At 38.4% G+C, this 16,270-nt stretch overlaps 1 protein-coding gene across 1 annotated transcript; it reads left to right on the forward strand.

Annotated features, from left to right (window-relative positions):
• Window positions 1–928: 928 nt before the first annotated feature.
• On the forward strand, window positions 929–3,995 carry LOC136256408 (uncharacterized). Its single transcript, XM_066049361.1, has 5 exons — window positions 929–1,126; window positions 1,178–2,951; window positions 3,000–3,373; window positions 3,425–3,478; window positions 3,537–3,995. The coding sequence occupies exons 2-5, from the start codon at window positions 1,213–1,215 to the stop codon at window positions 3,827–3,829; spliced, it is 2,460 nt and encodes an 819-aa protein (XP_065905433.1). The 5' UTR covers window positions 929–1,126; window positions 1,178–1,212; the 3' UTR covers window positions 3,830–3,995.
• The last annotated feature ends 12,275 nt before the right edge of the window (window positions 3,996–16,270 follow it).

Consider the following 16,270-nt stretch of genomic DNA (forward strand, 5'->3'; position numbering starts at 1 on the left):
GGCTTTACTAAAGCAAATGTCAACTCTTGGTTATTAAACACCAATTATCACTCACTAGAGTTGGTAATTTCTTGGACAAAAAGTAAAGGCATTTCACCAGACTCTCTGGAGGGGGGGTACTTATACAGTAATCTCTAATTATTGACACCACCCAGAGAATAGACCGTATTCCAATTGGTGTCACGCGAATTTTCTATTTGGGGGATTCTCTTATATTTTCGAGTATTATCACCAATGGCAATTGAGATTTCGAAGATTGATATAGAGGCTAACAAACTAGATATCGAGGTGAAATTACCAGGTTTGGTTATTACAGTAAAGAAACAATGGTTTTTCTTCTAAACTTTGAAAACCAGCTGAAAATTTCTAACCCGGCATTAGAGAATAGATTTTATACCCTTATAACTGTACCTGTTAGTTATAGGTCAATATCTTCTTCCAGGATTGAATAGCGATTTGAATCTTATTAAGCCCCATTGGAACTCTCATTCGAAATATGTTAGAATACCCCAAATAGCCGCAGCCATTTTATTTTGTGACGTCATTTGGAATATGGTCTATATGGTTTGTGAGGACGGGACTAAAGTTATGGATGTGTATTTTCTGGTTCCTGTACAATGTACACTTGTTTGCTGTGTGGTAGCACTGACTTTCTTGGTGGCACAATATACAAAGGTTGTAATTTTCCTTCCTTTTTAAGCATCTTCTACAAATTGGTGTTAGTTGGATAAATGTTGGTTGAGTACAATGCAATCAAAAGCCCAAATGTGCAAATTAATGTGCACCATATTGTTTTTACAAAACATTTATATATTGTACCTTCCTAACATCTGCGTTGTGTAACATACTACACTGAATGGTGTACAGCCAGATCCTGCATGTACACCTGATGACTTGCTGAATACAGAATGATTGTTAAATGTCCTGATTTACTGTGAGATTATTAAAATTAATCTTTAAAAACTCTGATGAATTGTGTCAAATACTTTGAGTATTTGTCATGCACTGAAAAATTATTGTGAGTTGTGTTAATGTGTACAGAAAACACAGAAAAAGATTAGTTTGCTGCTGGATGAAGCTGGTAACAAGGAAACTAGTGACTCACACAAGTCATCAGCTAACACAGGTAGTAGTTATGATAACTGATTCAATAAATTTTTATTTTTGTTTTAACTAGATCATCTCAGTGTTGAAGATGTCACTGAGGGTTATATGGATGGAGAGTTACTGGGATCAGATGTGCGTGTTGCTTTGTTTGGAGCAGAGGGCTCCGGAAAAACCTGTTTGTCCCATACTCTAGTGGGGAAAGATTACCAGGACACACCTCCTACCAAGGGAGTTGATCACATGGAGATAGCAGTTCAGAATGCCATTGACTGGAGACCATTAACTAATGAAGAAAAACTAGATGAACTTGAGCAGCAGAAATGTTTGGAAGCCATGTTTGTGTCAGCTACAAAACAAAAACAGCGCTCCATATTTGCACCTGAAAGAATTACTACCTCTTCCTTTGCATCACCATTTAATGAATTGCCAACATTGCCAGGTGATGTTCCTGTCTCTGCTCCAACAATTCCTGCACAAGCATTATCACTACCATTGCACTCTTCACCACAAACTATGAACCCCCAACAATCCATAAATAGTTCTAATACAATATGTCATGCCAGTGAGGCTTATTTTTCTGTAGGTAAGTTTAAAAACTTAAGGGCTGTTAGGGAACGTTACAATCCCAATAAAAAATACATTAGCATCTGGGATTTTGCTGGCCAGGAAATTTTTCAGCGTACCCATGGAGTGTTTGTATCAGAAGAGGTTGTCTGCTTACTAGTGTTTGATGCCAGTTTGGCATTGCATGAGGTACCTGAACGCCGCTACCCAGATGATCGCATGCCTCGTAGAACTGTCCTCCAGACAATCTGTTATTGGATGGAACTAATTAGCTCTCGTTTGAGCAAGCTTAGTACTTGTGACAAGGATCACTCTGTTTGCCTTCCAACCTTCATTCTTGTTGGTACTCATATTGATAAGCTACACCATGATATGGCTATAGCAGAAATGATTGCATTCAAAAAGTTTGTCCCTCTTTTCAAGAAGGAACTTCTTGGTAAGCCATTTACGCTACACATTGCTGGATCAAAAAAGGGCAATCTATTTGAAAAGGAATCGCCATCTCTCTTCTTCATCTGCAACAAGCAGCGTGTGCCTGGTGTTATTGCTAAACTCAAGCAGGTTGTTATGCAGTCAACTTCCATTACTAGGCAAACCCGACCAACACGATATGTGGAAGTAGAGAGAAAGCTGTTGCTGCTTTCTACACTAGAAAATGTTTACGTTATAGAACTTAAGCAGTTGGCTGAAGTTGCAAAAAGTTGTGGCTTGCCTACTGACAATGAGAAACTGTTACAACTGACCAAATACTTCCACCACAAAGGAGCTCTGCTACACTATCATAATGTTCCCTCTCTTTCCAACACCATCATCTTATCTCCCCACTGGTTGGCCAAGCTTTTAACATATGTTCTGACTAATTTAGCGTGTTGGCCTATAAAACCAAATCTAGTTCAATATGCTGAAAAGAGACAGAAGGAAGGCTTACTGGAAGAGGAGCTTATTGATTGGAGTGTTGAAAAATTCAATGAAAGTGAATCTCCTGAAAACCGCATTGCTACTGACCTGCGAGGTGTCCCAGTAGTAGAGTTGTTTATTAAATTCCTTTTGATTGTTGATGTAACCCAGTCTTCTTTAGCTGGCAAAAAGTCTAGAGGTAAAGGGAAGAGATTATTCTTGGTCCCCCATCTCTTACCATTTGAACAATTACCACCATCTAAGGCTGATTCTCTTAAGTTTCTTTTCTACTTCCCTGGTCACTTCATTCCTGACAATCTTGTTGATCACTTGATCGTCAAATGTGCTCAATGGAACAATGATCGTCACTATGATCTGTTAAGGTGAGAAATTGTGTAGTTGTAATTTATTTGATTGATGATTTGGTGTAGGTTGTCATACCAGTGGGTGTGTCTTGATCTTGGACAATATCAAGTGTATGAGGTGAAGCCAGTTGATCAGCATCATTACATAGAATTGACTATCATTCCTGACCCTGCAATACCTCCAGAGAATGAGATGGAGTCATACAAGAAGAGTAGAGAGTTAATTACAGCAGTGAAGGGGTTCATTGATGATCTCATGGAAGAACATTTAACAGCAGTTGTTGAAAAGTATCCAGCTGCATGTTACATTGCTTGTCCTGGTTGTGATGAGCTTCACATTAAATTAGAATCATTCCCTAGCACAGGACGTTGTTATTGTCCCACTAAAAGAGATCACTGTGACTTGTCAACAACATACTACAAAGTGTTATCATCTAAAGGTGATGTTCTTTTTGTATAATAATAGTCAGTAAATTATCATATAATTACAGGTGATCCTACCCAGTCCATTGGAGGTGTACATATACAGCAAAAGCCCAATCAAAGTGAGTTATTTCACAAAGTACTATCATCATATTAATTGTTTGTTGTGCGATGTTGTAGGACCCACAATGAGGTACATTAATATGTACGTTATCCCTAAAGTAGCTGCATGGTGGAAGAATGTGGCTGATCACCTTGAATATGAAATTGAAACTATTGAGCTGATTGAGCAAAAACACCAAAAAGATGTTGAGCGGTGTTGTGATGGCTTAATCAGGGATTGGCTCACTACTAATCATGGTGTGGGACCGAAGACCTGGGATACTCTACTAGAAAAGCTTAAAGAGATTGAGCATTTGACTGCTGCTACCGAAAAAATTGAAATGGAACTGAAAAAATTAGAAATTTTATAAAACAGGCTGCTTTATTCCTAATTCTTATACTTTTGTGTTTGGTTTATAATCCTTTATAGTGTACAAGCCAGTGTGTTCTACACAAATTGATTTCTGAGTCGCATGTGTTATTAGTAGTTGGTAATGGGACTTATACAATTTATAATCAGTGTATCACAATTATCTCTATAATGTAAGGTAACAACTTATATACTAAACCAGTTCATACTATTCATGTGAGTATATTATGTTATGGCAGCTGTAATGGTAACACAAAGTAGCTATAGACAAGGTATTAAACATTAATAATTATTTTTCATGAGTATAAAATCTGTAAAAGTAGGTCTGGAGGTACAGCCCCCCAGATGCTATGACAATTTTAACTTCAATGGTACACCTCCAGCTAGGGATGCGGCGATTATGCCAGCATAATTTCGGGCATAATAGCTAGGTATGTGTGGAAATCAGGAATTATGCTAGCATTTTGAGGTGATTATAAAGCTTTAACAGTAAGAAAATCAACAGAATGCACAATTCCGTTAAAAAAGATCGAGATTATTATGATTATTATTATTACTGAGCAGTCAGCCCTGCTGGTGTGCTCAGATTTGCCCAAATACATGCAACACAATTACAATAATGATTGTAGTCCGGTTCTAAAAATGTCAGCATCTGCAACTTCAATAAGATCTACTGGTAAAGAGTTCCAATCATTGATTGTTTTTGAAAAATAACTATTTTGGTGTGCTGTGGTAGGTACATGTGGTAAGATGTAGTGCAGTGGATGGTTCTGTCTCGTGATGTTGGTAGGTAGTATGCATATGGAAGAATTGTAAGTGACAGGGGCGGTGGAGCAGGCCAAAGAGTGAGGGACCTGAGGGGGCCAGGCCAGCTGTAAGTTGAAGACCTATAAAAAAAAAAAAAAGGTCACAGCCTGCTGACGATAGCTGCTCTCCACCAATTACATCTCCTTATTTATAACTACACATACGTAACTAAGGAATTTGCTACACTGCTTCTGTGAATATTGTGACTACTCTATTAGAGTATCCAGATCCTGACTGTTCTATTAGAGTATCTCGATCTTTTCTTGCAAATAGTGTCCCAAAAAGTGGGGGGGACCATGGCCCCCTGGTCCCCCCCGTCTCCACCGCCTATGGTAAGTGATACTCTAATAGAGCAGTCAGAATCTCTAATAGAACAGTCACTGAATATTATTTACTCTAATAAAGCAGTCATATTAAAGTCAAATACTCTAATTCAGCAACCATCTAAAGAATTCAAGATTATTTGAAGCTTAAACATCAATGAAAATAGTCTGATACAGCAATAAACTGGCATTATTAGCCAATTGTGGTGGCATAATTTTGGGAATAATGGGCAATTCTCAAAAGCATAATAAGTGATTTTTTGAGCACTGCTCAAAAGCATAATGCTCAATTTTTGGAGCATAATAGCCTCATGCCTACCTCCAGCCCAGCTTATTCTTTCCACTGTGACCAGAAATGTGGATCATTAATATAAAAGGAAGCTACAGGACTCGTGGATGAGAATTATGAATACATGTATGTATGGATTTAAAATTAATCAATGATAATAATGAGTAATTTATATGAAAACAGGGGCGTACGTAGCCAGCCAATATTTAATGGTTGGGCATAACATCAACTTAACTACACACACATGCTCACTTTCATGTGAGACATTATCAAAGAAAAATATAAAAGTGTATGCACACAAGGCCTACAGCTACCTATACTATAGTGTAAATAAATGCTGCTTGCATGCATGCAAACATTTACTAGCTATATGCTATCTATTAAACTTGTAGGGCAGGCATCCACGGTCCACCGACGATCGCCGTGGCTGAGTATCACATGACATCAAACTGCTGAACCTACAAGAACCAACCATGTAAACAGTTCATCACATATTTACCACAATCAACTGGCAGTAATAGTTTACAGACCAACCACCACAGCAATATGAAATGCTTTTTCAATTAAACGCCACGCGGTCCCAAATGAAGGCCGGAGGCGCTAATTTATGAACTATAGCACAAATATCAGCATGCCAAGAAAGCTTCGTCCCAGACTTACAGCAGCCAATGTACATTTTGGATGAATCTGGTGTAAACCACAACTCGGTTAATCAGTACAATTTGTGCACGTGACGCTTTATAATGACTTGACCTTTTCTCTATTTCCAGCTCCATTTGCATATGCTATTATTGTTATCTAGAAGAGTCACGTTTTCCTGTTTTCTTTCATCAGCAGTAAGGTAGGCTATACGGTACTTTCCTTATCAAAAAAATACGCTTGACAAATCCACTGAAACGAAATTTTTTGCTGCCAACACCATCCACACTGAATCCTACTGACGATTATCACTCACTGTGACTCATAGATACAGTACCACGCAGGGGCGGATCCAGGGGGGGGGGGGGGGGGGGGCTTTGGGGGCTGAAGCCCCCCCCCCCCCCCCTTCATATTTAGGCTTTACTTGATCAATATTATGATTATGATTATGATTATGATTAAATACGGGTAAAGGCACAGCCTGCATACCCAATCAATGCAGTAATTATACAAAAATAACTCTTGAATCAATTAAATAACTTATACAAAAATAAATCTTGAATCAATTAAATGACTATCTAATAATGATTTAAAAGTGTTAATCGAAGAAATATTTACAACATAATTAGGCAAACTATTCCAATTGTTGGTGATTCTATTGATAAAGTAATTAGATCTACATAATAGTCTTGAGCGTTCCTTAAACAATTTGAATTGATGCCCCCTGGTAATAGATCTTGAGTACGTATATATATCAGTAAAATCGGTGGTGAAATAATTGTTAAGAATTTTGAAAAGAAATATTAGATCACCTCTCAAACGTCTATAATGAAAAGATGGCAAATCTAGTTGTGTCAACCTCTCTGAGTAAGATTTGTCTTGAAGTTGTGGGATGAGACGAGTAGCCCTTCGTTGTATCTTCTCTACCTTTCTGTTGTCTAGAATATAATGAGGCCCCCAAATAGGATTATTGTATTCCAAGATAGGTCGAACTAATGTATTGAACAGACAAGTTAGCATGGTAGAGTCAAGGTATTCAAATGATTTCTTAATCAAACCAAGTACTCGGTTAGCTTTGGTAGTAACTTGAGTGGTGTGATGATGGAATTTGAGCTGATCGTCAAAAACAATACCGAGGTCGCTGTGCGTTGCATTGATGTCAATAAATATTCCGTTGAGACAGTAAGGACCATAGTGGTGGGCTGGGCCGAAGTGAAGGTGTTTGCACTTGGAAATATTAAAATTCAAAAGCCACTGTTGTGACCATCTTTGAAGTAAGTCTAAGTCACTCTGTAACGCAGTATAGTCTTCTCTATTTCTAATGACTCGAAAGATTTTTGTATCATTAGCAAACAATAGCACCGGACTTGATACAATTGATGGTATCTCATTTACAAACATCGTGAATAGTAGGGGACCCAGCACAGAACCCTGGGGGACACCACTAGTAACTGGAATGGTGGAAGATTTATGGCCATTAAGTACAACTTGTTGCACTCTGTTAGATAAAAAACTTTCAATCCATTTTAGCACATTTCCATGAATACCAAACGATGTTAACTTTTGCAATAAACGTCGGTGTGGAACAGTATCGAAGGCTTTTTGGAAATCTAAGTAGATTACGTCAATAGAATAGCCCTCATCAAGATGATGAGTTAAATAATCCAGCATCAGAAGCAATTGAGTGGAACACGATCTTCCTGGTATGAAGCCAAATTGATAGGGAGACAGTAAGTTGTTTGTGGATAGGTGGTTCAGTATATGATCTTTGACAATGGATTCCATTAACTTGCTGAAAATAGAAGTGAGGCTGACTGGTCTATAATTGCAGGCCAGATTCCGTGCACCTTTTTTGTGAATAGGTGTTACATTGGCACACTTCCAATCTGAAGGTAAAGTGCCACTATTTAGCGATTTATTAAACAGGATAGATAATGGTACAGAAATAAATTCACTTACAGATTTGATAATAGTTATAGGCCATCCGTCTGGTCCAGAGGATTTATTACTTTGTAGAGCTATTAGCTTGCTGAAAACAGTTTCAGGAGTGATTTCAATGGAGTCATCAAGGAGAGGGGAACTAGTTGAATCAACTGTTGGAATACTTGTGGTGTCCTCACAGGTAAATACACTAGAAAAGTATTCGTTAAAGTGAGTAGCCATTTCAGTATCGGAATGTATTGCAGAACCATCCGAGGAGACCAACTCGGTAACACCTGGGCGTACTTTTGTCCTTGAGTTAACATATTGCCAGAATGCTTTAGGCCTAGATCTGACACCTTGAGCCAGATTCTTTTCGTAGTCTTTTCTAAGGTTACGAGTCAAGCTTCTAAGCTGATTATTTACTGATTTAAAGTTTGCAAGGTCTATGAGAGAACGGGTCGAGAGGTACTTTTTCCAAAGATGATTCTTTTTCCTTTTCAAACTAAACACTTCAGAGTTACTGTATAGGCTTTTCTTCTCCTTGGGCTTGTAAGTAGGAACACAATTGTCAAGAGCATCCTGAAAGATTGACCTAAATTGCAACCAAGCATCGCTCATATCAAGGGGGTCCAATAAGGATACCCAGTCAACATCACCAAGAGTTTGCTTCATTAGATCAATATTTGCCGATCTTGTATTATATTTCAAGTTGTCAGTCTTCTTCGGTTCCAAATAGCACAAAAGATCAAACTGTATACAAATGTGGTCGCTATTACCCAAGGGTGGAAGATGCAACAAGTTTGTAACCATATTCTCTTCGTTTGTGAATACTAGATCGAGTAGGCTTGGAGAATCACCCTGTCTAATTCTTGTGGGCTTGTTGACATGCTGAAACAAGAATAAATCATCTACTGAGTCGAGAAAAGGTACTATATGAGAATTAGTAGTTGAACCTGAAAGGTCTGACCAAGTAACTTCTTTAAAGTTGAAGTCGCCACATACTAATAAGTGAGAATAGTTATCGAGTTTGGTAAATAAATTACAAAGAGATGAAACACTAGTACTGAGATCACCCGTAGGACTACGATACAGACAGCCAACTAACAGTGAATCAGATCCACAAAGTTGAATTCTAACCCATACTTGATCTTCAAGATCAGGTGAGTGAAAAAATACTTGATGAGCCTGCAGCTTCTCAGAGACAAATATTCCAACTCCGCGTACGTGAGAGGTGACAGGGGTATATGTGTTTGGATCAAAGTTAACGTAAAGAGAATATCCAGGAAGTGCCAGTAGAGCTGAGCTAACAGTAGAATTTGGTGATTTAGGAAGCAATTCGGTAATAATAATTATGTCAGGGGGGTGGCTACCTGTAATTTGAGCGGAAAGAAGATCACGCTTATTTAAAAACTGATCAGCGTTTGTATACAAAGTTCTTAACATTGTATTACTTATCATTACTGAAGAACCAGCAAGACTTCTATCAGGAACAATTAGTAGCCTGCTGAGTGTTGGTGGTTTCAGCAATTATATTTACACGGGGTTGTCTCTGTGAAATAATGCCATTACGAATTATCAGATTAGTTTCTCCATTGGCCTTCCTTTGTTTTAACTCGTCAACAACCCTTTTGTGCTTAGCACGTTCAAGTCTTGTTCTATCAGGGACAAGGTATACTTTGTTGTACTGTTCGTGTCGCTTCAGAAAGTGAGAATGAGAGAGCATGAAAGTCTTGTCGTCAACATCTTCAACAGTCAATAGTAATGGTCTGTGTTTATTAGGGATCTTTGGTCCCAAACGAATAGCCTTGGTTACATCCAGATCCAATTTGAAAACTGTGTCACTTAGGGCCTTAAATGATTGAATATCAACGTTTCGGTCAGTGGACTCCGGGAAATTGTATACGACAATGTTATTTTTCCTTCGATCTCTATCTGCCATCTCATCTATAATGTCTAGAGCATTACTAGATGGACCAGCTCCTTGAGTGATGGATTGAGCTGGAGCACCAGTGTCCATGTTAACAGCAGACTCAACAAATTTGGAGGATATAGATTGCACTGAGTTGTGTAGTGTTTGTTGTTTGATAGTCAAATCAGCAATTTTCTCACTAAGGTCAGTCAGAGTCTTAGATAAACAATTCTGTTCCGTTGCTGTGCTGGTTTCAGAGCTGTCAGCCGGTGGGAAAAGTGCTTTACTAATTGAACCGAACATAAGCTGCTTGGAGCGCGTTTCACACTTATTAAACTTACAGTAGTACATAACATTTTCAACAGTGGATGTTAATTGAGTAAGCAGTTTATATTCGTCTTTACTTAGACCTTCGCAAGATGCGTGCAGCCACGAACAGCACAAATCACATTGAACAGCCTCACTTTTTTTAGTACATTTCTTGCTGCAATGACGGCAAACATCTACGCTCTTACTGGAATCGTCAGGGGAATCCTCTGGTCTCTTTCGTTTGGATGGATTGTTTCCCAGCGATGCCATCCGCTTCAGAGTCTACTTTCAGTTCCAATTGTTGCCAACTGAGGGTGACCAGCAGCTGCGAATATACGCGAACGAGACAACTGTACGTACTGAAAGCAAACAAACCTTCCTTTGTACCGTTATCTACACACTTTTCACCACGGTACCACAGCTTATTTAGGTTGGAGGTGATGAGAGAGAAGTAGGTCATACAGCCTTAGCGTGTCAAAGAACTTAACAGGCCAGTCGGTTTTATCCATTTAATTGCAGTCAACTTTGACGCATTTTTCTTTTCATTGGAAGGTGGGCTTTAATTAGAGTTTTCTAGTCCTAATACACTGAAATGGCTGATAATGCTGGAAGCAAGAAGAGAAAAGCTGGACTTGATGATTCACCAGATAAGTGCCACTATGTGTTAAATAAGCAATTAGATGTATGTGGGAAATGTAATAAGAAATGTGAGGAAGATGACGATGCCATACAATGTGATTTATGTCGTATGTGGGTACATGCTAATTGTGATAATGTTTCTCAAGAACAGTACAAAGCAATTAACACTCTATCTGAAATCAACAACTGTGTGTACTACTGCAATATTAATGATTGTCTAACTCGTCTCAAAAGTATCATTAATGATTGGATGATCCACCAGGCTGGGCTACCCCAACCAGATCTAACTGTCTCAACCTTATCAGCAGATCTTGAGCAACTGGCTTCAGCACACTGCAAAATCGAAAAGGCTGTGTCCGATTTGTCTAATAAAATAGAAACCTTGCAGTTGCAGGAGACAAAGCTGGTTGACCAAATCCAAACAACTTCAAATGCCCTTGATAGACATACAGCCAATCCTACTCAACAAGTGCCTGATCGCAAATCCAATGTTGTTTTGTATGGTATCGATGAATGCTCTTCAAGAACATCTAGACACGAAAGACAACAGAATGATGTTAAAGCCGTTTTAGAGACCCTTAGTAGTATAAAGGTTCAGATAAACCCTGATCACATAATCGACTGCTTTCGTCTTGGGAAATTCAAACAGAATCAATCTAGGCCACGGCCCATCTTAACTAAACTCCAACGTACCATGGACGTAAATACAATTTTAGCAAACAAAAGTTCCTTACCTTCCCCATTGATTATCAAACCTGATATGTCACCACAAGAAAGAGCAATAGAGTCAGTTTTACTAAAGGAAAGGTGGTCCCTAATCAAGGCTGGTCATAACCGTAAACAAATCAAACTTAGCAACAATCGTATTTTTGTCAACAACCAACTTCATGGAGAGGTTATTAATGCAGTTTTTAAATACTCTTCATCTACAGCTTCGAATTCGTCAGCTCAACCAATGGACATAACACACACGAAACAACCGCGCTCACAGGAGCAGTCTTCCTGATGACTGCTCAGCTACAAGTAGTTACAATGCTTTAAATTTCCAAAATCCCAATCATACTAAACTAAAAATCTTGAGTCTAAATTGTTGTAGTTTACGCAGTTCCGGAAAAAGAGCTCATTTCCAAGCCTTAATTGATGAACACAACCCTCACATTATTTGTGGCTGTGAATCACATCTTGATAGTTCTTATTACAACGCTGAAATTTTTCCTCCTACATATACTGTATTAAGAAAGGATCGAGTAGAGGGTGCTGGAGGTGTATTCTTATGCATTAAGGAAGGCCTAGATGTATCTGAAGAACCTGATTTGGATGTAAATGCTGAAATCATTTGGGCAAAAGTGACTCCTTCTAAAAGGGCCCCCATTTATGTTTGCTCATTTTATCGTCCACCAGACCTATCCATTGACCCCATACTGCAATTGGGATTATCTTTGAACACTCTTACACGTAGGTTTACTGAACTACCTAATATAATAGTAATGGGTGATTTCAACCTTCCAGGTATTAATTGGTTAGATGGAAGTGGTCAGGTTATCTCTAATCCTAGCTATGGAGTAGAACTAAATAATGTATTTCTTGATCAAATTAATGATATTGGCCTTAATCAATTTGCCAATACTCCGACTAGAAACAACAACATACTTGATCTTGTACTTTCTACTTCATCTACCATATTGGACTTAACTACTGCACCAGGAATGTCGGATCATGAGGCCGTTGTCTTCCATCATAATATAGATAACACAAATATTAATACTAAATCTGAACACAAAGTTGCTTTATACCACCGAGCTAATCTTGAGAATATTAAAAGAGACCTACTTGAATTTCAAACTTATTTTCTTGGGAATGATCCTTACTGTAAAACTGTCGAACAAAACTGGACTGATCTAAAAGGTGTAATCAATGACAGTGTTGCAAAGCACGTGCCATACAAAACTATACGTTCCAACTCCAAATTACCATGGATAAACAGAGACATAAAGAGGGATATGAAGAGACGCAAACAATTATACAACATAGCTAAAAGAACCAAATCTAGTAATGACTGGAATGCCTATCGCAAGATTAAAAACTCTATAAATAGCAAGATTAAAGTAGCACACAATAATTATTTTAATAGAATGTTTGACAACTCATTTAATGGAAATCGTAGACAATTTTGGAAGTATATTAGAGCAAAACGTAAGGACTACCATAATATCTCCACCCTAATTGTAGATGGTGAATCTATCTCAGATACAAAGAGTAAAGCCAATGCATTAAACAACTATTTTGAGTCAGTCTTCACTAAAGAAAACTTATCTAATATCCCTTCCATGAATGGTTGCAACAACCCTGTGAATGCTCTGCCTACTATGCCAAGTATTACATTTTCAGTGGCTGGTATCCAACATCAATTATCCCTATTAGATACCAACAAAGCCAGTGGGCCAGACAACATTCATCCATATATCTTGAAGAATTGTGCAAACGAAATATCTCCTATACTGCAAGTTATATTCACTCAATCACTAGACACAGGTATACTACCTTCCGATTGGCTCATGGCCAATGTATGTCCAGTTTTTAAGAAAGGAAACCGTACTAGTACCGCAAACTACCGACCAATATCATTGACTTCTGTATGCTCCAAAACTATGGAACATATTATATATCATTCCGTAATGAATCATTTAAACTCTAATAGCATTCTCATTGATACCCAGCATGGCTTTAGATCCCAGCACTCTTGTGTTACCCAACTTATTTCACTGATAGAAGACTTGTCACATGCTCTAGACCAACAAAAACAAACCGATGTCATTCTCCTTGACTTTGCTAAAGCGTTTGATAGTGTCCCACATCAAAGACTATTAGTTAAATTAAGACACTATGGTATCAACGATCACATCTGTCAGTGGGTCAATACTTGGCTGACCAGAAGGTCACAGCAAGTAGCTTTGGACGGTACTTTTTCTGACTCGATAGCTGTTCACTCAGGAGTCCCTCAAGGGACGGTCCTCGGCCCTTTGATGTTTCTTCTATACATTAATGACATAACAGAACATGTAAATTCGCCACTACGGTTATTTGCTGATGACTGTTTACTTTACAGAATTATCACCACCAAGGAGGATGCCATTCAACTTCAGCATGATCTTGATCAACTACACGAATGGGCAACTAAGTGGCAATTAAGATTCAATGTAACCAAATGTACTATTATGCGGTTTACCAGATCATTATCACCAATCATTTTCAACTACAAGCTAAACAATCACAACTTGGGTACGTCAAACCAACACTCCTACCTTGGTGTTATATTGGACAACAAACTATCATGGTCTCCACATATTAGTAATATAGCTGCTAAGGCCAATAGAACATTAAACTTTTTGAAACGCAATCTGAGTTGCTGCTCATCTAACATCAAAGCAACAGCCTACCTTACGATAGTACGACCGTCAATGGAATACGCTGCAGTCATCTGGGACCCATACCACCATAACAATATTCAACAGCTAGAGAAAGTACAGCGTAGGGCAGCTAGATGGGTCCTAAATGATTTCAATCGATTCAGCTCAGTCACAGCTATGTTACAGCATCTTTCTTGGCCAAGCCTTCAGCTGAGACGTAAAATATCCAGATTACAAGCACTTTTTAAAATTATACATCAAGATTATTCACTGTCAATTCCTCTTCATTTTATTTCAATGACAAGATCCACCAGACTATATCACCCACATCGTTTTATTCTACCAAATTCATCTACCCATTCATACCAACAGAGCTTTTTCTCCAGATCAATTAAGGATTGGAACAACTTACCATCTTCCATCATTGAGAGCAACAATATTGACTCTTTTTCAGCGGAACTGCAAACATTGTATGGAACTCTATAACTGTAATCTTTGTAACTACGTAGCTAAATTCATTTTATGATTGCTTTTTTTTCCTGAGCATATCAGCTGTGCTGTCTGCTCAGTAACAATAATAATAAAAAAAGAAGATATGCTGATTATTATAATGAAATTTTGTCTTAGCATAATTATATGATCACTAGTAATACAAATACTCATACAACCACCTTATAAACGTCTTTCCAAGGTATTATCAGTGGATTTATGCTAAAATTTATGCAACAAGGACCCGAATCAGCATTGGAGTTTTACAAGATCGAGATACTCTAATAGAGCAGTCAGCTAACTACTCTAATAGAACATTCACTGGAAACATGTAGTTGGTTCTGTTATGGAATTTTTCCAAATCTGCCTGCACCTATACATGCAATGAAATGAATTGGTCTGTTTAAAGGGCTTCATTCATCTACTTGTGTATGACAATACTTAATTCAGGTTCACAATTTCCATTGAAAATGCTCTCAGATTCAATCTTGTATTGTTCAAATTTCAAAATTTTCCACTTTCAACATTATTATTCTAACATGCATCTATTCAGTGTTGTGCAATTGTGAGAGGGGTGCATCATGTACTTGGTTGTCTGTACCTACCCAAACTTTTCCATTAGCAAAATGCTTCAGAGAGCCATACCTATAATCTAAAGGCAGTATATAAAATATCTACAGGTATGAATTTTATGTGGAAATGTCTCCAAATTGCAGTGTTTTAGCATCTATTTTTCAAACTTTTCCTGGGGGGGCATGCCCCCAGACCCCCCTAGTTCCAGCATGCTTCGCATGCTGGGAAGTGTGCTTCGCTACCTCTACCCAAGAGATTAGTACCTTGAGTTAGCCCCCCCCCTTTTATAAATCCTAGATCCGCCCCTGCCACAACTGTAGTGTACCACGCTTTGACTCCATTTTAAATTTCGAATTTAAACCGCGCCAAGGAGCGTCTTTTATAGGGACTTCCCACGTAAATGGATCACGTGATATACCATCTATCTCGATCCCTTCTGAAGTCATGGTTCAAGAAATGAGGTACATGTTTACGATTTACAGTATCAAAGTAGGGTGGTTTTGTGTGCTGCTGTGAATCGTCGCGTGAATCTTAAGCTACTTGTGAGGCCACTTCAACTAAATCTTATGTTTCTCGGGCGAAATTCAGCCAAATAAAGGTCGGTAAAATAAAAATAGGCTATTTTGCCAGCTGAAGAGCGAGTCAAACGGTGGCTAAGCTACATTACGGTTGCTGTATTACTTGTGAGCAGGGGCGTAGCCAGCCAATATTTGATGGTTGGGCATAACATCAACTTAACTACACACACAAGAAACACGCTCACTTTCATGTGAGACATTATCAAAGAAAAATATTTAAAAATGTATGCACACAAGGCCTATAGCTACCTGTACTATAGTGTAAATAAATGCCGCTAGCATGCATGCAAACATTTACTAGCTACATGCTATCTATTAAACTTGTAGGGCAGACAGGCATCCACCGACGATCGCCGTAGCTGAGTATCACGTGACATCAAACTGCTGAACCTACAATGTAAACAGTTCATCACATATTTACCACAATCAACTGGCAGTATAGTTTACAGACCAACCACCACAGCGATATGAAATACTTTTTCAATTAAACGCCACATGATCCCAACTGAAGGCCGGGGCGCTAATTTATGAACTATAACACAAATATCAGCATGCCA

The sequence above is a fragment of the Dysidea avara genome, chromosome 5 (genome assembly GCF_963678975.1).
Source record: "Dysidea avara chromosome 5, odDysAvar1.4, whole genome shotgun sequence".
In the NCBI taxonomy this organism is placed as follows: domain Eukaryota; kingdom Metazoa; phylum Porifera; class Demospongiae; order Dictyoceratida; family Dysideidae; genus Dysidea; species Dysidea avara.

Excerpts from the sequence above, each read along its gene's own strand:
- LOC136256408 (XM_066049361.1), top strand. The coding sequence starts at position 1,213 with ATGGATGGAGAGTTACTGGGATCAGATGTGCGTGTTGCTTTGTTTGGA. Across the intron at positions 2,952-2,999 it reads CGTCACTATGATCTGTTAAG|GTTGTCATACCAGTGGGTGT; the intron begins GTGAGAAATTGT and ends GATTTGGTGTAG. Across the intron at positions 3,374-3,424 it reads CAAAGTGTTATCATCTAAAG|GTGATCCTACCCAGTCCATT; the intron begins GTGATGTTCTTT and ends ATATAATTACAG.